Source organism: Rhineura floridana, chromosome 11, assembly GCF_030035675.1.
Source record: "Rhineura floridana isolate rRhiFlo1 chromosome 11, rRhiFlo1.hap2, whole genome shotgun sequence".
NCBI classification, from domain to species: Eukaryota; Metazoa; Chordata; class Lepidosauria; order Squamata; family Rhineuridae; genus Rhineura; species Rhineura floridana.
In genome coordinates this window covers 50,221,847-50,249,244 of record NC_084490.1, presented here as the reverse complement: position 1 = coordinate 50,249,244, position 27,398 = coordinate 50,221,847, and the positions used below count along the sequence as shown (strand labels likewise).

At 42.8% G+C, this 27,398-nt stretch overlaps 1 protein-coding gene across 3 annotated transcripts in view; it reads left to right on the top strand.

The window, feature by feature from the left end:
- RAPGEFL1 (Rap guanine nucleotide exchange factor like 1) overlaps positions 1 to 17,574 on the top strand; it is a 101,876-nt gene extending 84,302 nt beyond the window's left edge. For all 3 annotated transcript variants that reach the window (XM_061590077.1, XM_061590078.1, XM_061590075.1), the window contains exons 11-15: positions 1,202 to 1,252; positions 3,509 to 3,596; positions 4,292 to 4,356; positions 13,301 to 13,355; positions 14,348 to 17,574. In XM_061590077.1, coding sequence (XP_061446061.1) covers positions 1,202 to 1,252; positions 3,509 to 3,596; positions 4,292 to 4,356; positions 13,301 to 13,355; positions 14,348 to 14,472 — 384 coding nt within the window. In that variant the 3' untranslated portion in view covers positions 14,473 to 17,574. The remainder of the gene's footprint in view (positions 1 to 1,201; positions 1,253 to 3,508; positions 3,597 to 4,291; positions 4,357 to 13,300; positions 13,356 to 14,347) is intronic.
- The last annotated feature ends 9,824 nt before the right edge of the window (positions 17,575 to 27,398 follow it).

The window sequence follows — 27,398 nt, the reverse complement described above, 5'->3', positions numbered from 1 at the left end:
TGCTTAACAGATGTGATTTTTGCTATTTTTGCACAGGGATAAATTCTTGTCTTGGTGAAGTAGCTCAAGAAAAAGACCCATACATGTTTTTAAAATATATATGCAGCTCAATACTATGCATGTTTACTACACAGTTCAATGGAATTAGCTCCCAATTAAGGAAGTCCAAGATTGCAGCCACACAGTGTGATCATATACATACTAACACAGAAGTCCCACTGAGTTCAATAGAACATTCTCCTATATTGCTGCCCTGGGCTCCTTCTGGGAGGAAGAGCAAAATATACATTTAATAAAATAAATAAATATTGATGTACATAGAATTGCAGCATTGATTATTGGAATGGTTAGTGAAAATAGTAGCAGGAACCACTCTCCTAATGTTCAGACTACATGGATTAATACATGGTACAGTATATACGAATACGTATAATGGTAGCTCTGATACTTTTTTGGCTGGGTTGGAATATGGAAACTTTCTTAGAAGGGGAGAATTGTAAGTGGACAAATGGCAGGAGGAAGATGGTACTTGATCCTTTATTCTTTCATTTTTCCCTGTTCCAAATTGCCACTTCCTCAACTACTGCCCCACCTGCCCAGCACACATATACACCCTACCAGAAATTTAATACAAGTGCCTGCCCTTATATTCCTAGTAAGTACCTAGGTGTTAGGATGCATTTTAAATGAATTTTGTAACTCAGGGAATAACAGAGGTTTTAATTTTGTTTGTTTGTTAATTTCTGTCTAGTTCAGCCAATTGAAAGTTGTAAATGGATTGCATACTGGTGCACTTGTGACACCCACCACTCAATCTGTTCACGAAGAACTCTTGATTCTTTGATTATGGGAACTGGAAGAGGAAGTGGTGGGAGACACGCTTCTCTCCACCATCAACTGTAGCCTGCCCAAATTGTATTCTGCAAAAAAATGAGAGAGACACAGTTACATGTTTTGGAGAGTGCTCAGCAGCCCTGTATGTTCCACAGATTAAGCCACTTAAATCATACAGAGTGGATGATTGAACAAGACATATTGAGCCACTGTTTTTAACGGAGTGGATTTGAAGCCCCTTCTTGTCAGTTTGGAACTTTTTCTGTCTCTGATTTGTTGTTATATGCTTTCAAGTCGATTACAACTTATGGCAACCCAATGAATCTCTGAACATATATGTATATATATATTCATTTCCTTTTTCCAGAAGCTTCCAGGGAAATTTAAGAACCTGTTCCGGAAATTTGAGAATCTAACGGTGAGCCTTTCACAATGCCCTTGTTAATTGCTGGAGTAAAGTAGAGGTTCCCACTTTAAATGTTCCCTACTTTAAATATTCGGTTAGCCATTAAATCTCTGTCTGGCCTTAAGTAAGTCCTTCTCTCTCCTCTTATGGTATCTCCAGATTGTCACTATTTTGTGGGAGGGATTCAAGTGCATACCAGAACTTTAGGTTTGTGCAATTAAAGTGGATTAAGGTGCTCTGCTGCGCTACCACAACAAATCCACTTAACCACAAACGTCTGTTGCTTTTTTTAATGTGGACTCTTGTGGAAATGCACTGGAAAGTGTAGGATGAACAAATAATTAACAGAGAGACATATAATGAGGAGATATATGGGGAGACCTCACAAGCAGGTCAGGATGACTGCAGAATGAATGCTCATTGTTGTATAACCACCCTGTACATATATCAGAACAAATGTGCAATAAAGATCAGATGTAGTCTACCTACCATGTAAGCCTGGGGCAAGTAAATCAAGATGAATGTTCAATAAACAGGTCTTTGGAGGGGGCCTTATTCTCAGATGTCTTGCATTTCATCTAATGTCTAAATCGCATTATTATAGTAACGATCACTGAGATAATATATCTGTAGCAATTTTGAGCAAATTAGGAAATATGCTTTGTAAAAACATAAGTAAATGCTACATAAATACAAAGTCATATTGCTATTTCTCTTCCCTCTTCCATCCAACAATCAGGATAAGGCATGGATTTTTTTGCCCTCTGGTGAGCTCAGATTTGAGTGTAAAACACTCAACCATCCTATTGCAGTTCTCTAGGAGAAATTAACTTTTCTCCTTCCCTAATGAAGTGGTTTGCAAACAGTGCCGTAGAGAATTCTGGTGTTCTTTGGAAGCTTATTGGAATTCCTCATTGAGAAGATTGGTAATTATCTTTTCGTGCAATGTGCAGCTGCAGGAGATTGTTAGGTTTGTTCTTGATTACATTCTTAGTTCAGGTAAGGCTGGGTTAGGAGACCAGTAACAATATCCAAATATGTTGTTGGACTGTCAGCTTGCATCAGCCCAGCCAGCGTGGCCAGTGGACAGGGATGATGGAAGCTGTACTCCCAATACCTGAAGGGACACAGCTTTTCCACCTCTAAGGTAGGGCAATAGGTGAGGATCAACAGGCCCAGCCAGTGCCCTACATAAAGTGAATGTGCCCCTAAACATGACCCAGCGTGCTGCCACTGTTGCTATTTTCAAGTGAGATTCAGATACATTATGACAAATTCAGGTTGCGCAATTAAAGGTGATTTGGAGTTCATGTACAAGAAACCCACCTCCCCCAAAGACTGGACTTTTTGTAATAAGGAAAATGACAGAAAAATGCAGTGGAATGTGTTGGATAACATTTGCTTTGATGTGTAGCTTAGTCTTTCTGTAAACAAATTGGAATGACTGCTCATTAAATAGCCTAAGACTGTGAGCACATTAGTTGCCTATAGGAAAACATTTCCATTGGCCATACCTGGACGGGTGTGCATCTTCCAATCCAGAAACAACAGTCTTGTGAATCAGTTGCAACATCTCTTTGAAGCGAATTTTTTTAAAAAACACACTCAAACTGATCCCACCAGGTTTTACAGTGAAAAGGGGGCAGGGTTTGATTAGTGTCGTGTACCCCCATTTTCAGAAAAAAGAGGTGGAGATGCACTGGAACCAGCAGAGCAGTGAGTGTGATTCTACCCTAAGCCTCTAATCTCCCTGCAAACAAATCAGGATGAAAACCCAACAAACAGGTTGTCCAGAAGCCTCCCCAGAATCCGCTGCAATATGAAAAGTTTCCACAGTATACAAGTTGGTGAGAAAAGAGTTCCTTGCTGGTAGGAAGATTTGAAAATTACTACTCTAATGAATTAACTAGTCAGGAAGATGGATATTTCATCCTCGGGGTCATAGGTAAAAGAAAGATTGTGACCGTTTCTTCATCCTTTCCCCTCAGTTTCCTTTCCTGCCCTTTTGTTTTGAAAGAAACCTTGTGTTTCTAGGCCATGTGATGGCAGGGGTGACCTTGAATAGGGTGAGCCTTATCAGGCTTTTAAATTTTTATTTTAAAATGTGAAGAAAACCTGAACTCTGGATACATCTGCATGCTTGGCAGTCTTCACTAACAGGGTTATCTTTTCAGCACGATGACTCTAACCATACTTTGGCAGCAGTTGGTTTTCTGCATCTTCTTCCAACCCAGAAACAACAGTGTCTTTATCCCTTTTGCTTTCCAGGACCCCTGCAGGAATCATAAAAGCTACAGAGAAGTCCTCTCCAGAATGAAACCCCCCATTATTCCCTTCGTACCCCTCATCCTAAAAGGTGAGTGACACCTACTGGGGTTTTTTGTTCCATTTCCCAGGGTCCCTGATGTTCTTGAACTGGGGTGTGTGGGAAGGTATGCCTTGGCTATATTAGCCTGGGCTTAATTTGAACTAGGAGTATTGGGGGGGGGGGAAGGATTTCTGTCACACTCTATTGTGACCAAAAAACAGAACCCTGAATGGGATTAAGCAGATGAAAAAGTGTTGTGTAGATAGCACCAGACTTGATTTCCAGTTAATAGGATCACTAGCGGGTAGGGAACAGGTCTGTCTTGCACTCCAGAGGTGACAGACATTGCATCCTTTATTTTCTCTCATAAATGTTTTCCATTCACTCTTATGGGAAGGGTAGATTAGGGTCACTGTTGCAAAGAGGACCAAAAAGCCCTCATTTTAGTGGGATCTTGTTTGCATGTACACGCAATGTTTCACTTCATCATACTATTGATATTTTGTCAGTACTACTGCTACTACTACTAATAATAATGTGTCTCTGAGCATGTACAGAGTTCCCTTTTCTCTTATCATTTAATTATCGTAATCTATCCTGGGCACCTGGGAATGGGAGAAGGGCTTCAAGGCTATAGTTACAACCAGGCACATTTTAAAAATTAAAATTCACCTATTATTAGGCTGCTGGTTCTCCTCTCTCAACTTACTTTCCCCCTTCTTCTTTTTTTTCCTGACTCTCAGATCTGACATTTTTGCATGAAGCTAGCAAAACCTTGGTGGATGGACTAGTCAATGTAGAGAAGCTGGTAAGAGCATACCCTCATCCTTTTCCTCTGCATGTTCTATCTTTGGCACAGTGTCCTCACTTATTTGATCTGTACAATGGGAATAATGACCATAAAACTGGGATGAAGCCAAAAGCCGTCTAGTTCAACTTCTTGTAAAAGGCAAATCTGTGTCTACCCACAAACTCATGAAGTGGAAAGTTGTGAGGTTAAACAGGAAATCAGTAGCAGGATTGTAAAGCATCTGGCAAATATAAAAGTGCTGTAGGATTGCAAAGATAGATGTGGGACAGGAAACTGGACTGACCACCTATTGTAAAAAATGAGACATCTGGCCCAAAAGGTGAATCAAGCAGCAGGAGGTGATCCCAAATTTGTCTGTCTTGTCTTGCTGAGAACCTTTTACCTCCATAACGATGCTGTAGAATAACAATGCCATTTTTTAAATGCAGGGCTGGGAAACCTCAGGTCCAGGGGCCAAATTTGCCCCCCCAAGCCTTTCTAGCCAACCACTGGGATTTTCTCTCAAGCCACGCCCCCTCCCCAAGGCACACCCCTCACTGCCTCTGCTCCACACCCTCATTAAGTGCTTTTGCCTGGTTGGAATGTGCACTTGAACTGTGATAATACTTCTGGCTTGACAAGATGGGAAGAGGGTGTCTGTGTAGAAACCTCTGACCTTTGCATAGCTGGAATGTCGCCTATTGTTCAAAGGTTAGAGTCACGTATATACTGCCAAAAGAGTATGCAAAAGAGGGACGGAGTATTCCCATCTCTCCTCTGCCACTCCTCTTTACTCATCTGCATGCAATTCCTGGTCATTCACACCTACCAGTTGCTTTAAATATAAGGTTGTGCTATAACTATTATATATTGCTGAAAGATCTTCACCAGTGTTGTACACTGCATAACATACTCTGCAACAGCTTTTCCTGCACCCATTTAAAAACAAAGAGGGTGTTTGTTCTTTTGACTTAAGGATATATCAGGAAAGATAATTGTCCCAGAATACATTACCAGCAATCCAAAATGAACATCACTGCTATAGCATGTGATAGTCTCTGCACAACATGGTGTCTTAATATCTGTGGATGTACTTTAGATACAAACTTCAGGGCTGAGATACTGTATATTCACTAATAGGCAAAAAACCTTGCAGTTTAAGAAAGTACCTCTAGCCAACAGATATTTCTATCAAACTTTAAAAAGCAGGGAAATTGGGCAGCTATAGTGAATGCACCAGGGGAGCAGGAGACCTGACCTCCTGTCTGAGATATTGTACTGCCCTACAAATTTGTCAAAATGCAAACACAATTTGGGTTGGTCTTTCACAGTCTAATCCACTTCCTGTGTAGCTTGGAAGAATTTGGTAACATGTGCCTCTGAGCATGTCTGCTGAATAGAGGGGAACTAATACTTCACGCGATTTGGAAACTATACTTCTGTTAATGCAGCCTAATATAGCGTTTACCTTTTTTGCAGCCACATCACACTGTTGACTCATATTCAGCTTGTGATCAACGACAATTCCAAGAAGATCCTTTTCACATGTCATATTGCTGAGCCAAGTATCCCCCATCTTATAACTGTGCATTTGGTTTCTTTTTCCTAAGTGTAGAACTTTGCATTTATCCCTGTTGAATTTCATTCTGTTGTTTTCAGCCCAATGGTCCAGCCTATCAAGGTCCCTTTGAATTTTCTTTCTGTCTTCCACGGTATTAGCTGTGCCCCCCAATTTTGTATCATCTGCAATAAACTCCTGGAGTTCTGGGAAGAAAGAGATTGAAACCTGAAGAGTGAGAACTCTTGCACAGCCTTCTAGCAGCTCACACTAAAGCTGTTTTTAAAAAGCATCACTGAAAGTGATTTACCAGGAACAGTGTCCCAGAGTCAGGATTGTCCTTGGTAAATAGGGACAGCTGGAGGATGTAGAATCTGGAGTTGGAGGATCCACTCTACAGATCAGGATTCTTGAGGTCAATAGCTTGACCTGCAGCCTGAAGTGTAGTGGGCAGAAGGCACTGCCCTGTTGCCTAGGCAAGGGCAGAAGGCCAGGCTCTTAATGTTTACACCAGGCCTAGCCAGTCCAGAGGCTTCAAATGGCCTGCTGATTGCAAGGGCCATTGTTGCACACCCGTTCCCTTCGCATCTGAAGGTGAAGCTAGATGTGACATTGGGTGATATGTGATTCAATCTCCTACTGTTTCTTAAAAGTTTGATGGGAGCTGCAGTTCGCGGGAGAGAAACCCAGCTGAAACAGGGGAACAATTGTCCCTTTCTTCCTGTGCTGTTTTCTCAGAGAAAATCACACACATGCACACATAACAGGGAAAGTCCTGAAGATACCTTAGAGGTTTAGGGTGCCTCCAGCTCTCTCTCCCTGTGTGTGTGTGTTTGTGTATTCATTCATGATTATTTGTGCTCATTATGGTATCGGCAGTTACTTGCGATCCTGCTTTCAATACTCCTTGTGCGTGCAAAAGTTTTGGGGTGGACATACTGCTTTGTTTCCAGTTGGTGCATGACCCGTAGCTTTCTGTAACTTTTCTTACTGCAAATCTTCCTGGCTTGTTGTTTTTTGTCCAGTGTTCTTTGCAGTACAGCGCAAGAGCACCCACTCCTCCAGATGGCAGTAATGTGGTAACATTGGGGAAGCACCGCAGAACAACTAATAAAGTGGAATGTTGTGTTGCTGGCCCAGCCAGTGTAACTCCACCACTAATGCACTTTTCTTGCATCAGTGACATGTTGCAGAATACATCCAAACAAAAAGACCCATAAGTCTGGAGGAGCCCCTAGTGTTTCAGCTGCATAGCCAGAAGCCTTCTCTCTGCTGCCCCCATCCCTCAGGGGAAACTGATGTCATTGTAAGAGACTGTGAACTGCCTTCTGTTTTAGTCTTGCCTTTTTTGCCCATTCTCCCCTGCCCTTTCCTTCTCAAAGGGCTCACCCAGGGTGGGTTTAAGGAGAGCAGCCGAGAACCTTCAGCATGATTTTTGTCCCTGCTGTGTATCTGGGGAGTAGCTGCAATGAACAGCTTCAGCATCAAGCTCTACCAGGCAAATGCAGTGTGTGACCTTGTGGGGAAGATATACGAGCACTCAGGTGGTCTCTCTCCACCCCCTTCCCTGGGGGGGATTAACTAGCGGTTGGTCCTCTGTACGGTTTCTAGCCCAGTGGGACAGTCGCGTTGCTATGGCAATGGCTTCACAGAAGAAGCTCCTCCAGCTCTCCTTGTCAGGAGATGAGTGTGCACAGTGTGTGTGTATGTGTGATCAGTGCTGGAGTTGGCCCAGATTTTTCTGGCCCCTAGGGAGGAGGGGATGGCAGGCAAGAGGAATGAAGCTATGTGTGTCAGCTGAGCCTGAATTTCCCTTCCAGTCCACCCCTGCCTAAATGCACACTATGCGAAACACAAAATTATTCATATGCTGAGCATTTGTACTCTCCAATTAAACCCAGTCCTATAATTATTAATATATTCTAAACAAGGGTGTTTTGTATAAAGGGCTTATTTTGCAGAATGTGATCGTTTTTCTACTTTGTTTTTCAATGCGCTTTTTGGTCAGTGTGTTTTTTAATAGGTGGGATGGGGTTTCTCTGGTAGAGGAAAGGAATAGTGTAATAGTATTAGGAACAATTAATGTGTGAGAAGCAATATCTAAGATTCTATAGGAGGAAGGCTATGAGAGGTGATAAAAGAGCCATACAAGACAATGATGGGGAGTAGAAGTGGCGGTGTTGCTGATAGCTTGAGCAATGAGAGACAGAAACATGATGTGAAAGTAATAAACTGCAGGCCCTCAATACTCCACAGCATGCACTGGAGAGTTTCCAAGCCTATTTGCTGGGATCACAAGAACATAATTATTTTTTTCCTGGGATAGACCAATAATTAACTTACACACAGGATTCTGTCTTCAAACAACTGAGCCATACTTATGCCTCTAGAAGGTTAGCAACAGTTTTTAATACTCCCTGCATGTTAACCTCCACCATTTGGTAGTCAGAGGTAGGGCTTAATTTAAATCAGGGTTTCACCAGAGCTTAGCCTGGAGCCTGATTCGCAGTTATACAGAAGACTGACTTTGAACCTATGCAGGCTCCTTACTCTTTCAGTGCTTGAGTCATCACAAGCAAATACCATCCCCTCCAGAAAACCCCCCCAAGCACCAGTAATATATGCGTGTCTGTGCTTAGGAAGTCATCTTCTCTCAAGAAAAAAAATTACATTATACCAGCCATAAATACTAATATTTGTTGCAGGGGAAATGCAGTCCCCTTGTAACCCTTGTTACTACTTCCATTAGAGTTGTGAGTTCTGCATAAATGTAACAAGCAGTTATGGGGTAGTGCATGAACCATTACTATTGATAAGTGGTACAGCTCATTCCCCTCCCCCCATCGGTGTCATTTTGTGTACCTTTTGAAAAGGTTTATTTTGTATTATGCTAAAAACATTATAATCTCATAGAGGCATCCTCTCATTTTATGCAGAGAGTGCCTACATAAGATCATAAGAAGAGCCTGCTGCATCAGACCAAAGGCCTAGTTCAGACCTAGTTCAGCATCCTGTTTTCCATAGTGCCCAACCAGGTGCCTGTGGGAAGCCCACAAGCAGGACCTGAGCGCAACAGTACTCTCCCCACATGTGATTCCCAGCAACTGGCATATGGCGGCATATTGCCTTCAACAGTGGAGGGTAGTACATAACTATCATGGCTAGTAGCCATTGACAGCTATTGGCAGTTTTATTTGTAATCCCTTTCCTAATGATCTCTAACATGGAATTTGTCTTTTTCACAGTCATGTGAGGGTGTGTAGAAATTCTATTATGCAAAGGTACAGTTTGCATTTGTTGCCCTGCCTACTTATGCCTCTGGCCTTGCCCACCACTGCCAAGTGGCCCCCAGAAGGTTGTCCAGAAGGGAATGTGGCCCTCAGGCTGAAAAAGGATCCCTACCCTTGGTCTAGAGTGTGGGCTCCTCTCCCTATGTGGCTCAAGGCTTCAGAGGCATGAAGCAGCAAGGCTGAATGAAGATGCTCCTTTCTTAAGCCCTCAGTTTATTGCAGGGCAGCATCTAAGCCTGATGGACTTTGCCATTCCTGCTCCCATTCCCCAAGAACTTGGAGAACACAGCCAATACTCTTCTATAACTGCACGTCATACGGACAGCTCAGGATTGATGCACAAGGCTATCTTTCAGGGAAGCTTGTCCACCATCACTGATCTTCTCATTGAGGAAACCCTGATAAGCTTCTGAGGAATCCCAGGTGCCTTCTTGGAAGAGAATTTAAAAAATCACTGCTTTATCTACCGGGTGTTGTAAAAAGCACGCCAGCTACGTGGATTGGGTGCAAATGAAAGGAAAATGTGGCTCAAGTCCCCACCCCACCCCATTTAAAGTGCTTTGTGTTTGCGTCACATAGTTTGGAGCAGGGAGGGACCTGTGGCCTTCCAGATGCTGTTGCACTACAACTCCCATCAGCCCCAGCCAGCATGGCCAAAAGTCAGGGATAATTGGCGGTGTAGTCCAACAATACCTAGAGGCCACAGCTGGAGGCCCAAGAGTGCCCTGCTTTCTCTTGATCTCCTCCCCCCTCCCCATCACAGCTCTTAACAAATTTTTGGGAGTGCCCTTTTTAAAAAAAATCCTGAAAGCCAGGCTTATGAAATTGACTCCTTAAAATCTGGAGGCAAATAGAGAAATACATCCAGCAAGCACTGTTTAAAATGCCTTGATGGTAAATAATTTCAACATAAAATCTCTGCCGGTGGAGAGGGTTTCTCTGAACTGTTGAAATAAGATGGTGTAAGGCTCCCTCTACTGGTGCAGAGCTATAAAGGTATTAAATGTATCCCACTGAGAAGCTCTCTTCTCAAGGCCCTTATGCACATAAAATTCCTTGTGCAGAGTCCTAGCACCCTGGCCAGCAATTAATTTTTCAGGAGTGATACTTTGAGGACAGAATAGTCGATCCCATAAAGTGGACTGCCAACAAGTTCTGTTTCCAGAGCCGCCTCTTCCTCCTCCTCTCTTGCTTCTGGGTTAGCAGCAGGGGCTTCTGCTAGTACTCTTCAGGGGCCAGAACGTGCCTTCAGGCTGCTGACCTGTTGCATAGTATAATTTGAGGCAGTTATCAAATAAGAATAATAAAGTGTGATTTATTTTGTTTACTGAAATCTGTGAGATGGAAAGTACAGACCAGGTTGATAACAATGAGTAATTTATATATAACTCTCCCCTGCTGAGAGGAGGCCTTTGGCTAGGATTGTGTGTATTCCATGATTACTGTTTTTTAAGGTGCACCTTGAAAAGCTGAATTCTGTGACCTATGTAAATTCTGCAAATTGAGCAAATGTGCACATTTTCTTACTTTACATAATCTGTTCAGCTTTTCATCCCTTATTATTCTGGTTTTGCTAGCTATGGGAGGTGGCACAGAGCTCTGCAGGTCCCTAAAGTCCTACCCTCAGAAATTTTACTCAGCCTCCTCTGTATCTTTAGAGGTTTCCACAGGCCTTACAATTCAAGCAAAGTTTTGCAAGCATAAGGGCCCGGATAAAATATATAGATGAAAATTGAAATTCTAATTAGCAGATCTTGAATGTCATACCACAGTCAATGCTAGCTTTCCCCCCATGCTCCTGTGAAATCATGGCAGAAACATAGTATGGCCCTTAGCTGCTGCTGCTAAAAATATTTTTAGGCCACTTTTCAGGGCAAATGCTGTCCAAAGTGGTTTACAATCAAAACCAAAAACAACAAAAGGTAAAAAGAGCAACAGTGAAACATTTTGCAACTTAAAACATCAAACATTTCTAATTATAAATAATAATAATAAATTTAATTTCTTCGTCGCCTATCTGGCCAATGGCCACTCTAGGCGACTTACAAAATTATTAAAATACAATTAATAAAATACAGTAATACAATAAAAACAATAGATCTACAACAACAATATTAAAACTGGGTAGGAGGCATTACAATTATATCGATTAACCCTCCCCGGATACCCCGAAGGCCTGCTGAAAAAGCCAAGTCTTTAAGGCTTTCCGAAATACATTTAGGGAAGAGGCGTGCCGGAGATCTTGTGGGAGGGAGTTCCAAAGAGTGGGGGCCGCCACTGAGAATGCCCTCTCTCTTGTACCCGCCAATCTGGCTGTTTTTGTTGGCGGGATTGAGAGAAGGCCCTGTGTGGCCGATCTTGTCGGGCGGCATAATTGGTGGCGTTGAAGGCGCTCCGTGAGATAAACTGGGCCGAAACCGTATAGGGATTTAAAGGTCAATACCAACACCTTGAATTGGGCTCGGAAAACAACTGGAAGCCAGTGTAGGTCGAACAACACTGGTGTGATGTGATCTCGGCGGCGACTATTCGTAAGTAGTCGAGCCGCCGCATTTTGTATCAGTTGTAATTTCCGGACCGTTTTCAAGGGTAACCCCACTAGAGCGCATTACAGTAGTCCAAACGAGAGGTGATCAGGGCGTGTACCACCAGTGGGAGCTGATGAACAGGAAGGTAGGGTTGCAGTCTTCGTATGAGGTGTAGTTGGTACCAGGCTGCCCGGCTCACTGCCGAAATCTGAGCCTCCATGGACAGCCTGGAATCAAGCACAACCCCAAGGCTGCGGACCTGGTCCTTTAGGGGTAAACTCACCCCATTGAACTTCAGGTCAATGTCACCCAACCTTCTCTTGTCCCCCACAAGTAGTACCTCGGTTTTATCAGGGTTCAACTTCAGCTTGTTCCTTCCCATCCATCCACTCACGGATTCCAGGCAGTTGGACAAGGTCTCCACAGCCAACTCTGGTGAAGATTTAAACGAGAGATAGAGCTGAGTGTCATCCGCATATTGATGACACTGCAGCCCAAATCTCCTGATGATTGCTCCCAGCGGCTTCATATAGATGTTAAATAGCATGGGAGAGAGGATAGAGCCCTGTGGCACACCACAATTGAGAGGCCAAGGGTCTGATACCTCCTCCCCCAACGCTACCTGTTGGTACCTGTCGGAGAGAAAGGAATGGAACCACCGTAATACAGTGCCTCCAATTCCCAATCCCTCCAGGCGAAGCAGAAGGATACTGTGGTCGACAGTATCAAAAGCCGCTGAGAGATCGAGGAGGACAAGAAAGGTGGATTCTCCCCTATCTAATGCCCTCCTCAAATCATCAACCAGAGCGACCAAGGCTGTTTCTATAGGTTATACTGTTAAGAAGTGTTCTTCGTTGATTTTAGGGATTACCAGGGCCAGCCAAAAAAATGTTGGTGCCTAAGCTGTATGTTAAGATGGTGTCCTGTCCTTCCGTTTCTTGCACAGAAGTTGACAGCGACACTAACAATGGCTACCTTAGGGGACACAAGGCAGGTTTAGGGCACACATAGGTTCAGCACCCAGCTGCTGCTCCTTGTCCCCCAGCATCTGCTGCCTGAGGTGGTCGCCTCACTCTGCCTAGTGGTTTGCAGCCGTGGGGATTACAACAGACCATTGGGATGTGTCCATTTTGTCTCTTGTCCAACTCAGGTACTAAGTGTTTCTGTGGCTGTGAAATCTGGTGTCTTCTCTGTGATGTTACTGAACAGATGGTAAATCTTAATGGAAGAGGTAAAGGGGTGCCAGAATTTTTGTTTATTACATTTATATTTATTTATATAGAGCTCAAGGTGGTGTACATGTTCTTCTCCTCCCCATTTTATCCTCATAACAACCCTTTGAGGTGGGTTAGGCTGAGAGAAAGTGATCGACCCAGCTCCATGGCTGAGTGGGGATTTAAAACCTGTTCTCCAAGTTTCCTAGTCCAGCACTCTAATCGCTACAATACACTGGCTCTGTTATAGGGTTCTGTTTTAGGACTTTGCTACAGTAACACCAGGCATTTGGAGAATGAGATTCCCAGCCAGAGATTGTAGGTTCTGATGCCTAGGAAAGTGAAATGTTTCTTTCTCCCTCTCTTTCGCAGCACTCGGTAGCAGAGAAAGTGCGGACAATCAGGAAGTGCCGGAGCCGGTCCCTCTGTGAGTATTGGCGCAGCTGCTAGAGATGCAAAGGGAAGCAAAGTACTGCTACTCTTATGGATATATATTCTGTATCAACAGCATGTTAGGTGCTATAGAAAACATAGAAGAAATGTGATCCTTGCCCCAGTCATCTTACAGTCTACAGTAGGCAAACAACATAGAGCTGACTGGCCAAGTTGTCATGAGATTTCATCAGGCACTGATGCTCACATCCTTTAAGTCAGTCTTTGCAACTTTGAAGGCTAGAAACTTGGTTTCACTTTAAAGATGAGCTGCAGAATTCCTCAAGATTCTGCACCCAACTCTAAAATTCCATGTTTCAGTCGTGTCATATATTTGCAAAATGCACATAGCTCTGGGTTTGTCTGACTAATTATACTGGTGGGTCAAAATCCGCACGATATGAGTGTCAAACAAATGCACAGAAGTCTCCACCTGATGTATCTATTGTTGGGTGGTACCATTTCATTCTGCAGGCAGGATGGATCATATGTCTGAATCCTCCTCCTCATCAAATCCTCCTTGCATACAAACCTAGTATGTCAGAGAAAAGGATAGAGGCCCGTCCTTTTCCTGAAACACAGGTTTTGTGCGTGGAGGGGTATTTTTTGTGGGGGGCACATTCAAACATTATTTCCCCTAACTTCAGTATGAAACAATTCAAACAGCAACATGTATCAGGTGGGCCTTGTGCTGGTCTCTTTAAGAGAGGGATGGGGAATTAGCGGCCCTCCAAATACTGGGCTACCTCTCCTATCATCCCTTACTATAGACCATGCTGGTTGGTGGGAGTTTGAGTCCAACAACATCTGGAGGACCTTCCCCACTCCTGCTTTAAGGCATTGACTCATGGTAGGCAAGATCATTATGTTTAGCTTGGAACTGTGTTGCCTACAGACTGACTGACATGGTGTGAGTGTGTGTGTGCATATGCCTGTGTATGTGGTAGCATATGTTTCTTCCTAAATGACACCTTCTTCTTCCCACAGGCCTGGAAATTGAGTCATCTCCCCAACAGTTGCAGACAAAAGCTTACGCTCGGCAGTTCCAAGTTATTGACAATCAGAACCTGCTCTTTGAGCTCTCTCATAAACTGGAGTCAAACAGCCAATGAGGCAGCTGCCCACAGGCAGGCATCACTAGCAAAGAATGTTTACGCTGCGTGATACTCAAGCACTTTTTGGATGTACAGGGGTTCCTCCTAGGGTTTCACCCGGTTGGAGAGGACAGCATGGAGTCGCCAAATGGCAGGGATGATCAAGCTTGGTCAGGGATAGCCCAAAACATTTTGGTGACTGAAGTGGAAAATCAGAATGGCACCTCACCTTCCTGTTAATTTAACATGGGACACAATTTGCCACAAAGTTCTCCTGCCAGGACTGGCCCCAATATATTTTCATGCCAGAGATGGAAAATCAAAATGGCACCTTCCTCTCCCCACATCCACAGCAGTTAAAAAACAAGCAAACAACTCTTCAAATAACTGACCATTTTTAGCCCTTTTAAATTGTGCCCCAAATCTACTGCCTTTGCCTAATGGCAGAGCTAGCTCAGTTTTCTGTGCAGGCCTCATTTAAGTGAATGAAAGCTGCGGTGGAGCACATCTGAGTGGGAGTTCCACAGCAGAAGCTCATAATGTATTGTGGCTCATTGTCCAATCTGGTTCCTGAGCAGAGCCGCTTCTGACCATCCTTTGACAGAGTGGTTAGGACTGAAAATAAAATAGTCACAGGAGATGGAACAGTGTCTTGTGGAGAAGATCAAGCCAAAACAGGATTTCTTGACTTCCTTGTAGGACAGCTTGCACTGGAGGTCAGTGCCCTGTTGAGGGAGTTCCCTCCTTACCATGAGCTTAATGGAACAAGTCCTTGAAAATTAACAATTTTAGAATCAGATAAATAAGCTTCTGATGTCATGGACTGGACATAGTACAGCTGCTAGAGACAGTGGGTGCAGAAATGTTAATTTTCTATATTTTAATTCTCTTATTTCTATACTACACTATTTGTGGACATTTTTCTTTCCATCTTAGAAAGGTCTGATGTGGAAACATCATCATTAGCAATAATGATGATTCACAGGAGACTCTCAAAGTCTCAGGGTTCTGTTCTCTCAGAATGTTTCTAAAAAAAAAAAAGCTACTCCAGGTAACTGAGTTGTTAAAATTCAGCTTGCTTTGGCTGTGATGGATGGGGCAGTATTCAAGAATTTACATTCTGTGAGATTTCAACTACAAGAATTTAAAATATACATCAAAATGATAAGACTGTTGTAGTTCCTTATTGAGGTATTGCTATTCAGACTTTAACTGGCCTAAAAGACATTCCTGGACCCCCGCAGCACTGTGGGGGCTAGGGTTAAGGATCTCTTAACAAACAATCTTTTGTACTCTCACCAAACTACAGTTCCCAGGATTCTTTGTGAGAAGCCATGACAGTTAAAGTGGTGTATGTTTTTGTAGTCTAGATACACAGTCTCTGATTCTAGCTTCTGTCTGAATCCCCAAGTGTTGAATAAATTTGTTTTTTGAAGAAGCCAATTATCTCTTCCCCTTGAACTAGGCTTTAGGTAAAGGTCACTCTTGAGTTCTGGGATGTCTCCTTCAACAGCTTTGAAGAGCCATGGAGGGACAGGGAGATTGCCATCTCAGAGTAGGATAGTATGGTTTTCCTTCTGTGTCGTCCTCTCTACAGGGAAGAGGCCCATAGTTCAGCATCTGCCTTGCATGCAGAAGATCCCAGGTTCAATCCCTGGCATCTCCAGGTAGGGGTGGGATAAGACTCCCTGCCCGAAACCCTGGAACGCTGCTGCCAGTCAGTGCAGACAATACTGAGCTAGATGGACCAAGGGTCTGACTTGGTATAAGGCAGTTTCCTATGTTCCTAGCACAGGGACGTTCACAGGAACTCTAGAGAGATTGTCTCCTGCTAGTCACACAGTTTGGATGGTTACACAGTGATAAACAATTTTTATTCTCACTGCTCCAAAGTGCCTTTACAGAATGTTATGTAGTGATTTGAATTTATCTTAACTTCAGATTAATTAATCTGGAATAATTTATCAAGATAAACATATAAGACTGGAGGAAATTTCTGTAAACTTTGTTTGAAACAGCATGTTGAAAGAGGGATGGTCATTTACTATCTTTCAGCCTTTCCCTCCAGTTGTGTGAACAAAAAGTTGATTTAAAGTGTACTAATACAGTTATGTTCTCAGTCCTTGCTGTCAAGTGCTTTCAAGAAAAGACCTTAATTCTCAAATATTTTGAATTTAATCCATGTTGGCGATTGTGAGGACAGAACCAAAAATATTATTTATTTTGGATTATTTAATCTGAGATAACAGGTCAGAACTTTGTGGATCCTCCCAATAGCTTTTAACCAACTTTCTGCGGGACAGAGTGCCAAACACATATACATACCTGTCCTTTCCATACATTGTCAACGGAACACTTACAGTCTGCTCTTAATAAATAGTGTTGGCAATGGGTTGCAATGGGGCAGTCCTATCTTGCAAAGGTTCTGCACCTCCTAGCACTTCTCAAAATACTTTCAAACATCAGGCAGACTATCTATCTTGTTTTATGAGATTAGGAAAGCCTGCTTTGATATAATTTAAGAACTAATTTTGTCTAGTCCCATAACTCTTGCATGGAAAAATCACATCTCAGGGCTCAGTCCTAGAATCTATGTATTCCCTCTGGAATCTATTTTCAGTGCCATGATTCAACCCTGGAAATGTGAAGTAATAAATAAGAATGTTTGAGCATGTCTGCATTGTCCACACTACTGAGTAACCACAGCCCCCTTCCACACATTTCTGATTAGCGGGCAGGACTTTCAGGTTATTGGGGAAGACATCTACTGCTTTTTAGAAATCAACTGCTTTCCCTACCTGTTTCTAACAGCTTTAATATTTGGTCAAAACATTGATATCAAATAACAGATATTGGAAAGAATCCTCTCTTGTTTTTTAACAATGAGTTTGTTCTTTGCTGACCTCCCTTCTCTTTGATAAGAGTTGTGTTTATTTGTGTGTCGGGGGGTTACCTCTTGTGCAGAGGTGGGGGGACTAGATGCTGCTGAACTTCAACTCCCATCATCCCTAACCACTGGCCCTGCTGGCTGGGGCTGATGGGAGTCAGAGTTAGGGTGCCAGGTTCAATCCCTGAGACTGATCCTGTATCTTTAGGAGAAGAGAAAGTCAGCCAAGTGCAGGTGTTCTTGCAACCCTGTAATGGGAAAAACCACATGGTGGAATTCTCCCCTCTGCAGAACTTTTAAATATACAAAAGAGAGGTCTTCTGTATCTTTAACAGTTGTGCAGAGGGAAGGGAGAATTCCACCATGTGGTTTTTCCCATTACAGGGTTGCAAGAACACCTGCACTTGGCTGACTTTCTCTTTTCTTAAAGATACAGGATCAGTCTCAGGCCCTGAGCCTGGCAACCCTAGTCAGAGTCCAACAACATTTGGAGGGCACCAGGTTCCCCCAGCACTGATAATAGTTGCTTTCTGTTCAGGGACTTTTTGTTTCAGGGTCTCTCACTTTTGTCTGTATTTCTTTTTCTCTCTCCCGGTGAGAGCTTCAGATCCTAACACGAGGATATGTATATATTTTTAACAAGACACTCTTGAATTGTACATTTATTTTTTAAAGAAGAGCCTTGTATTATCAGACAATTGTACAGTGAATTTTCTACTGTTGGAATGAGGAACTGCTTGCCTACACATATAACCCCACAAGCTTCTGCAAGGTGGAATGTAAAATGTGTTGTGTTGTTCTGGGGAAGCTCAATTTATTTTGGGTCTGGCTGTTGTTATTAATTATTATTATTATTGTCGCTATTGTTTTGGTACTGAAGCACTTGGGTGACAAGCCAAATGGTGGAAATAAAAAATTGTGAAAATAAAACCAATTCTTGGCTTTTTCATCATCACAAGTATCACAATGCGAAGCCTTTCCACAGAATTAAAAATACAAATGTTTCTAGAATTGATATACATGGACTAGAGATGACAGGGCACTAGATGGATTTCTTTCTGCTTAGGAGAAGCAAAGTAGTGTTTCACAAACTTTGATACCTGGGTAAAGTTATTTTCTGGACTAAAATTGGAGGCAAGCTACCTTCTCAAAATCAAACATTGGTAAGATAGGATGTATACTTTTATCAGCTCCCAGCTTGCTTCCACATTAGTAGTTTGCCCATCCTTTGTTCGCTCACATTTCAAGGGGACAGTCCACGCTATTGCTTCCAACCCACTCCATTCCAATGTTTTCTGGGTTCTCTTACTTTTTTCCAAACCTGGTTTGTAATGATTATTAAAATGTTAAATGCAGTTGCAATGCCAATCTATCCAGTGTGGACTGATAAAGTACTATTGAGACTTTGCAGGACTACTGTACCTTTAATTAAAAGTTTCCTCTTTGCAGCTTTGGCTCTTTCTTGCCTCTTGTCCAGCATAATAGCAGCCTCACTGATTTCCTCTTTTTCCATCTCATTTTTTATTGCAAAATAGAGCTATTTCACAATTCTAAAAAAAAGAAAAAAATGAGATTAAATATTTTATTTATTTATTTTTATTTATTTATTTTATTACATTTTTAGACCGCCCTATAGCAATAAGCTCCCAGGGCGGTGTACAGCATAATAAAACAGGTTAAAATACAAAAACACAATAAAACATAATTAAAAATTTTCAATTTTAAATTCAAATTTTAAATTTTTTTAAATTTTTAAAATGCCTGGGCGAAGAGGTAGGTCTTTACCTGGCGCCGAAAAGATAGCAAAGAAGGCGCCAGGCGTATCTCATCAGGGAGGGCGTTCCATAGTTCGGGGGCCACCACTGAGAAGGCCCTAGCTCTAGTTATCGTTCTCCGTGCCTCCCTATGCGTTGGGACACGGAGAAGGGCCTTCGACGTCGAGCGCAGCGACCGGGTAGGTACATAGCGGGAGAGGCGTTCCGCCAGGTATTGCGGTCCGATGCCGTTAAGGGCTTTATAGGTAAGAACCAACACTTTGAATCTGGCCCAGAAACATATTGGTAGCCAGTGCAGCTGGGCCAGGACAGGTGTTATATGATCAAATTTTTTTGTCCCAGTAAGAACTCTGGCCGCAGCATTCTGCACCAGCTGAAGTTTCCGAACCGTCTTCAGAGGTAACCCTACGTAGAGTGCATTACAGTAGTCCAATCTAGAGGTTACCAGAGCATGGATAACTGTGGCAAGGTTCTCCCTATCCAGATAGGGTCGTAGTTGGGCTACCAGCCGAAGCTGGTAGAACGCATTCCGTGCCACCGAGGCTACTTGAGCCTCCAGTAACAGGAGCGGATCTAATAAGACCCCCAAACTACGGACCTGCTCCTTTAGGGGGAGTGTAACCCCATCTAGGGCAGGTCGGACATCAACCATCTGGGCAGAGAGCCCCCCCACCAACAGCATCTCAGTCTTGTCAGGATTGAGTCTCAGTTTATTAGCTCTCATCCAGTCCATTATCGCGGCCAGGCAGTGGTTTAGTACATTAACAGCCTCACCTGAAGAAGATGAAAAGGAGAAGTAGAGCTGCGTATCATCAGCATATTGCTGGAAACGCACTCCAAATCTCCTAATGACCTCGCCCAGCGGCTTCATATAGATATTAAAGAGCATGGGGGACAGAACTGAACCCTGTGGGACCCCATATTGGAGTATCCAGGGACTCGAGTAATGCTCCCCAAGCACCAGCTTCTGGAGACGATTCTTGAGGTAGGAGCACAGCCACCGCCAAGCAGTGCCTCCAACTCCTAAGTCCGCAAGACGTCCCAGAAGGATACCATGGTCGATGGTATCAAAAGCCGCTGAGAGATCAAGGAGAACCAACAGAGTTACACTCCCTCTGTCTTTCTCCCGACAGAGGTCATCATACAGGGCGACCAAGGCTGTTTCTGTACCAAACCCCGGCCGAAAGCCCGATTGACATGGATCCAGATAATCAGTTTCATCCAAGAGAGCCTGGAGCTGGTGAGCGACCACACGCTCTAAAACCTTGCCCAGGAACGGAACATTTGCTACCGGTCTATAGTTGTCAAGATTTTCAGGGTCCAAGGAGGTTTTCTTTAGGAGCGGTCTCACCACCGCCTGTTTCAGGCAGGGTGGTACCACTCCCTCTCGTAAAGAGGCATTGATCACCTCCTTGGCCCATCCGGCTGTTCCGTTCCTGCTAGCTTCTATTAGCCATGAGGGGCAAGGATCCAGAGCAGAAGTGGTCGCCCGCACCTGTCCAAGCACCTTGTCCACGTCCTCAAGCTGAACCAACTGAAATTCATCCAATAAAACAGGACAGGACTGTGCTCCGGACACCTCATTAGGCTCAACTGCTACAATATTGGAGTCAAGGTCCCGGCGGATGTTTGCGATCTTATCTTGGAAGTGTCTTGCAAACTCATTACAGCGGGCTATTGATGGTATTATTGCGTTCTGAGGACCAGAGTGTAAAAGTCCCCGAACAACCTTATAAAGTTCCGCTGGGCGGTTAGAAGATGACTGAATGGAGGCAGCAAAGTACTGCTTCTTCGCTGCCCTCACCACCTTCACATATTGCTTGGTAGAGATCTTCACAAGTGCAAGACCACAGCCGTCGGGAGTTCGTCTCCATTTGCACTCAAGCCGTCTCCTTTCTTGCTTCTTCACTCTTAGCTCCGGGGTAAACCACAGAGCCAACTGAGCTCTGCAGAGGAGAGGGCGCACCGGGGCGATCGTGTCAACTGCCCGGGTCATTTCCGTATTCCACAGATTGACCAGGGTTTCGACAAGAGCGTCAGTTTTATCAGCCGGAAAACTCCCCAGAGCCTTCTGAAAACCTTCAGGATTCATTAGTCTCCGGGGGCGGACCATCTTAATAGGTCCTCCAACCTTGCAGAGGGGAGAAAACATTGTGAGCCTACACCTCAATAGGCGATGATCTGTCCATGACAGAGGAATAGATGTAAAATCCCTCACTCCCAGATCACCATCCCCTGCTCCAGTAGCAAAAATTAAGTCTAGAGTGTGCCCCGAAATATGCATAGGGCCAGTAACAAATTGAGACAGCCCCATGGCTGTCATGGAGGCCATGAAGTCCTGAGCCGCCCCAGACAAAGCGGTCTCGGCATGAATGTTGAGATCCCCCAATACCATAAATTTGGGGGATCGCAACACCAAACCCGAGACCACCTCCGTCAGCTCAGTTAGGGAGGCTGTTGGGCAGCAGGGTGGACGGTACACCAACAGTATTCCCAGTCTGTCTCGCTGGCCCAACGTAATATGGAGACACTCCAGACCATTAGCTACCTGGATAGGGTGCCTAATGAGAGGGATGGAACTTCTATAGACCACAGCGATTCCCCCTCCCCGACCCTCGGATCTACCCAGATGCTGAACCGAGTACCCAGGTGGGCACAGCTGGGAGAGATTAATGCCTCCCAGATCGCTCACCCATGTCTCAGTAATAAACGCCAGATCGGCCGCCTCATCCACAATTAAATCATGGATGAGGGAAGCTTTATTATTTACCGATCTGGCATTAAGAAGCAGCAACTGGAGATCCGAGAGTTGGCTGATAGAACTACCAGCCAATAATAACTTAATAACTGATTAAGGCTCCCTTTCAGGGAACAGAAACTGATTAATTTCTGTACAATTATAGAAGGCATTTACCAATAATGTGACGGTGGACAGGAAGCAATAAAAGTGGACTTCCGGGAAGGGTGACTTAGCCTGTGCCTGCTTTTGAGACGGGCTCCTGCCTCAAAAGAAGCTTATTCAGATATATCAGTCAGTTTTTTCTTTTTTTTTTGACTGATTAAACTTCTCCCGGGTAGGGAGAAACGAAGAGATTAACCTCAAAGCCTATTTTTGTTGGGACGACCAGATCTCATTAATTTATGGGACGAGGTCCAGCCGACGAAGGTGGGACGGATTTTCAACAGCAAGCTCTATCTGTTAAAGCGAACGTTCATCTTATCTTCTAAGAGAGAACGCACTAACAGGCAAGCACCCTTCTTTCTATATTTTTCTTTTACTTGACTTAAATTGTTGCTGTTTAAAAGAGATTTGCCAGATTGATCGGTTTTTGACATCTCACTGGGGAGCCGTAACTTCTCTCTGCTACGCACTAATTAATAGCTTATCTCTGTTTTTGTTGCAAAAAGCTGTCCTGGATTTGCATTCTAAAGATACACACAGAAGAGGGATTTCTATTCCAGATTTTTATTTTGAAAAATATTATACTGTTTTGAGACTACTCTCTTTTTGGTCTATTTTATTTTGACGAATCTGTTTCTTGACGATTGCCATTAATTGCTTCGATCCTGGGAACTGCATTTTGTTTACTTAACTATTGGAGAGATAAGGCTGTCTGCTCTGTTTATACTGTGATGTCACCAAGTTTGGAGTATTAACCCAATTGTTGCTGAAATAAGAAGTGGTTTTCCTATATTTTTCTTTTAAAATGGCAATTAAGAAAGTGGCTGAGAATCTGGAAATAACTATGTTTCAGAGAATAATGGATGAGATTGAGATAACGAAAATTGAATTGAGTAAAATGAAGCAGGAGATTAAAGATATAAGGGTCCCTGTGAGAGAGGTGACCCTGGAAGGGGTCCCTGTGAGAGAGGAGACCCCGGAGATTGGAACAGGGGTCCCTGTGAGAGAGGAGACCCTGGAGACTGGAATAGGGGTCCCTGTGAGAGAGGAGATCCCGGAGATTGGAACAAACGTGGAACAGGAACAAGATTTGGAGTCTATGGACTTTAGAAATAAAATCTATTGTTTGGAACTCAATGTTATCTCTGAAGAAATTAATGAAGATTCTAGAGATAAAGTTATCAATGGCATGGATTATCTTCTGGACTGGAATGATGTGATGGAGCCCAATATAGAGAAAATCTATGGAATTAACTGCAGCCATGTGACAATGGAAAAACTTTTAAGAGATGACCCAGTGTATTTTGAAAAAAGGAACAGAGATATGATTTTACAGCAGTATTTCAGCAACTTATTCAGAATGGATGGCAAGAAAATATTTGGGATAGAGGTAATTCCCATCAGACTCTTACTATATGACTATGGCTTTGACAGCAAGATTATTATGGAATACTGATAATGGAAGATTGGATATTGAAATTACTGGACTTAACAAGACTACTGAAGATGGAAGATGGAAAATGGAACTAATAGAGATAATAGAACAATGGCTACTGAAATTACTGAACCTAACAGATTCTGATGTGATGGATTAATTGAAATGTTTATTTTGACTATGGTTATGACAATAAGATTATCATAATTAGTAATGAGATGGATTAATCGATATGCTTATCTGGAAAAAAAAATTGATAGATATATTTCTTAAAGAATTGAAACCTCTCTTTGACTTTTTGTGGAAAGAATAAAGTAATGTTTATGAGATTTGATGATTAAGTAAGATAACTACTGGAGGAAAGTGATTTTATAATATGACTTAAGAGACAGGATTGCTATATATTATAGACTTATAACTGATTTGATCTTTGACAAATGGGAAGTCAATATTTTACTCTTTATTTTTTATTTTTTATTTTTTTTTTCTCTTTTCTTTTTTTCTTTTTGTTTAACTATTTTTGATTTTGTTTTTTGTCTTTGAATGTTTTATGATTTTGTCTTGTATGTTTTATGAAAATCTGAATAAAAATTATTGAAAAAAAAAAAAAAAAAAAAAAAGGAAGCAATAAAAGTGAAGCTGCATAGAGGAAACTAATAGCTAACGCTGCAGAGCTTTGCTCCAAGGACTTCTATGTAAGATCATGCTCATGGGAATTGAAAGTGCTATATAATGTAGCACTATATTAAGTACAGTATGAAGCCATTGATTTAATTCTATTTTTAGCTGATTGCTGATTAGCAATGCTTCAGCAGTACTAAGGGCCCCTGGTGTGGGATCAACTCCAGAACAACAGGGACTCATCCTCATTGCAATTATGGGCCTTTTTAAGCCCCCTATCCTGCAACATTTCACAGATGCAAACAGGAATATACTTGTAACCCCTATTCTCATACCAAGACCCTTAACATACTGCTGAAAACTCTACTCAAGTCTGCTGTATTCATTCAATTTAATAGCCTGTCTTTCACTATTTTAATAATTAAGATGGTGCTTATTCTATAGTCTGTTATCAACTGTTCAAAATAATCGTCACCCAGCATCGGAAATTGCATTCACAAATGTACATTAGAGGCAACACACATCCACCCTACCCAGTTAGAGATTTAACTTAAAGAGCCAGGATGGTGAAGCTGTGGCCCTCCAGATGTTGTTAGACTCCATTTCCCATCAGCCCCAGCCAGCATAGCCAATGATCAGAGATTATGGGAGTTGTAGTCCAGCATCACCTTGAGTGTCACAGTTTCCCTGCTCTTGTTTTAAAGATCCTGAAGAGGGTGCCAAGCCCTGAAGAATAACCACTCTACTTCCTTGGTCTCACATTTAAATATCAGTAAGGCATCCCTAAAAGGAAAAAATAGGGGCAGTGGTTTATCAGGAAGAGCTACAAGAAAATAGGGACTGTCTTTGGTAAATAAGAACAGACAGCCATGGTTTGCAAACTCTATTCTGGGGATCCCTGAGATTCTCTGGAAGCTTATTTGGGTTCTTTGGACATATTAGAAATGATGGAGCTGCAGATTTCGTCTAGACATTGTTGTACATCTCAAGGTGATATACAAAATGAAATAAAAACAGCACAAAAATAACATATAATACCAAGTGGATACCCATAGCAGAAACCCACTCATCCACCTGGGAAAGCTTGTCAGAAAAAAATAATCTTCAATTGTTCCTGGAAAGTGCATATAGTGGATATCTATCATATATTGACAGGGATGCTGTTTCACAGGACGGGCAGCCACACAGAAAGCCCTCAGCTGACACTGTGGACCAGGCTTCTGTTATCTTTGGAATTTGAAGAAGCAGTTCTCCTGCCAACCACAGTGACCTACTGGGTATATCAGAAATAAGGGTGTCTCAAAAGTGACCTTGTCCTGAGTTGTATGGGGCCTTATATGGAACTTGGCCTAATAGCAGTCTGGCAGCTGGTGCAAATCCCACAAGCAAGGTGTTACATGCTAGAGGTAATTTGTTCCCACAAGCTACCAAGCTACCATGTTCTGCCCCAGCTGCAGCCTCTGTACCAGCCCCAAGGGGAGCCCCACACAGAGTACATTGCACTAATCTAATTTCCTATGAGTTACCTAACAGTGGAACTCAGATGGTAGTGGGCTCTTGTTTGTTGAAAATATTTAAGCAGATGGATAGCTGTCTATTAGACTTAATATAGTTGGCCCCTACAGTACAGATCTACATTGATCAGGGGGTTGACTAGATTATCTCTAAGGTACCTTCTAATTCCATGAGAAAGCTCAATGGTAGAGCATCTGACTTGCATGCAGAAGGTCTCAGGTTCAATCCCTGACATTTGCAGGTAGGTCTAGGAAAGCCTTCTGTCTGAATCCCTGAAGAGCTGCTGCCAGTCAGTGTAGATAATAGAGCTAGATAAACCAATGGGCAGACTCAGTATAAGGAAGCTTACCATGACTGTACGGTTCCCTGAACATCAGTTGCCCATTACAGTCAAATCTTTCCCTGCAATGTGCAGCTACTGCAATAAAGATTAGGCATCTTATTTCTCCGAGAGCTACATTTTGCAGAGATCCTTAAGAGGCAGCTTGACTGAAGCAGTGTAGGGTAGTCCTCCTGACTATATCTTGTGGTGCCATGTATACAATTGTCGATTGTTGCGCTCAGTATAAGGATAGATTTGTCTAGAACTCCTCTCTTAGGCAATTGATGGAATGGTTTAGGAAGATAGTGTAACCCCCTGTGGGCCACAAAGGCCTGCCCCTCTCCCTCTCTCTCTTCTAAGAATAACTCCTGTAAATTATGGACAGTCACAACAAAAGTTGCATAGGAGACTTTTCCAATATCTCCACCGTCTGAAATATTTGTATCCTAGAGATACAATGCTAGAGAGTAACACACATTCCCACTTTTTGTTGGATTGGGAATCCCCATACACTGTACACCGTTAGAAGATTGAAAAGAACAAGGTGTCTGCAAGAAAATAGAAGCAGCATATGGCGTATGAATTAAATTCAGCACTGGCTTTGGTTTGGAAGGGGGGGTGAGAGGGTGATGGAGAAGGCAATTTAAGAAGGATACTGCAATTTGAGGAAGGTTTTGCTTTTTTTTGCTGGAAATTCAGAAAGGAATCGGGCAAAAGGGAATGAGTAGTATAACCCCTCCACTGTAGTTTTAAAAGCACTTGACTCTTGGAAGGTAGTAGTCTTTCCCTCGTTAGATGTTTTTAGGCACATGCTGCATGACCACTTATCAGGAGTATTGTAAGCACTGCATGCTCTGCATTGGTTAGGGGGTTGAAGTAGATGACCTTGGAGGTCATTCCAACTCTGTGATGTTATTATTCTGGTTGTTATACAACACTGTAGTTACTTCAATGTGTTAGATGTTCCTAAGTACATTGGACTACATTGCAGGGTTGTTGTAAGCCACCTTCTCTCAGCTTAATCCACCCCACCCCACCAGCAAATAGAATACGTTTCATAATTATTGTAAACCTCCTTCCCCAACCTAGAATTTTTACAGTGGACTACACTCTGCCTTGCACTGCTTTGTAAAGCAGGATCAGCCTCAGCCCATCCGCCTAAACCTGCAGTACGAGGATAATAACTAACTATAGCTTATATTTACATTTGCAATGTATTTTTAAAACGTTTAATACAAACAACACCCCTCAATTTCTTCACAAAATAAGACCTCAGTGTTTCCACTTTTGTCTTTCTTTTTTCGGTGAGCGCGTGACAGATACGTTGTTACCCAATCATCAGTTCGATAAAGCCCGGGATTTCTCTGTTGTTTCCTTTGAGCACTGCGCTAGCAAAATAAAACGGGCATCAAAAGAAATTATAAAATCCGTTTAAAAGTCACTGGAATTATCAGTCTATCCTTTTGAGTCTATGATTTTGTCTTTAA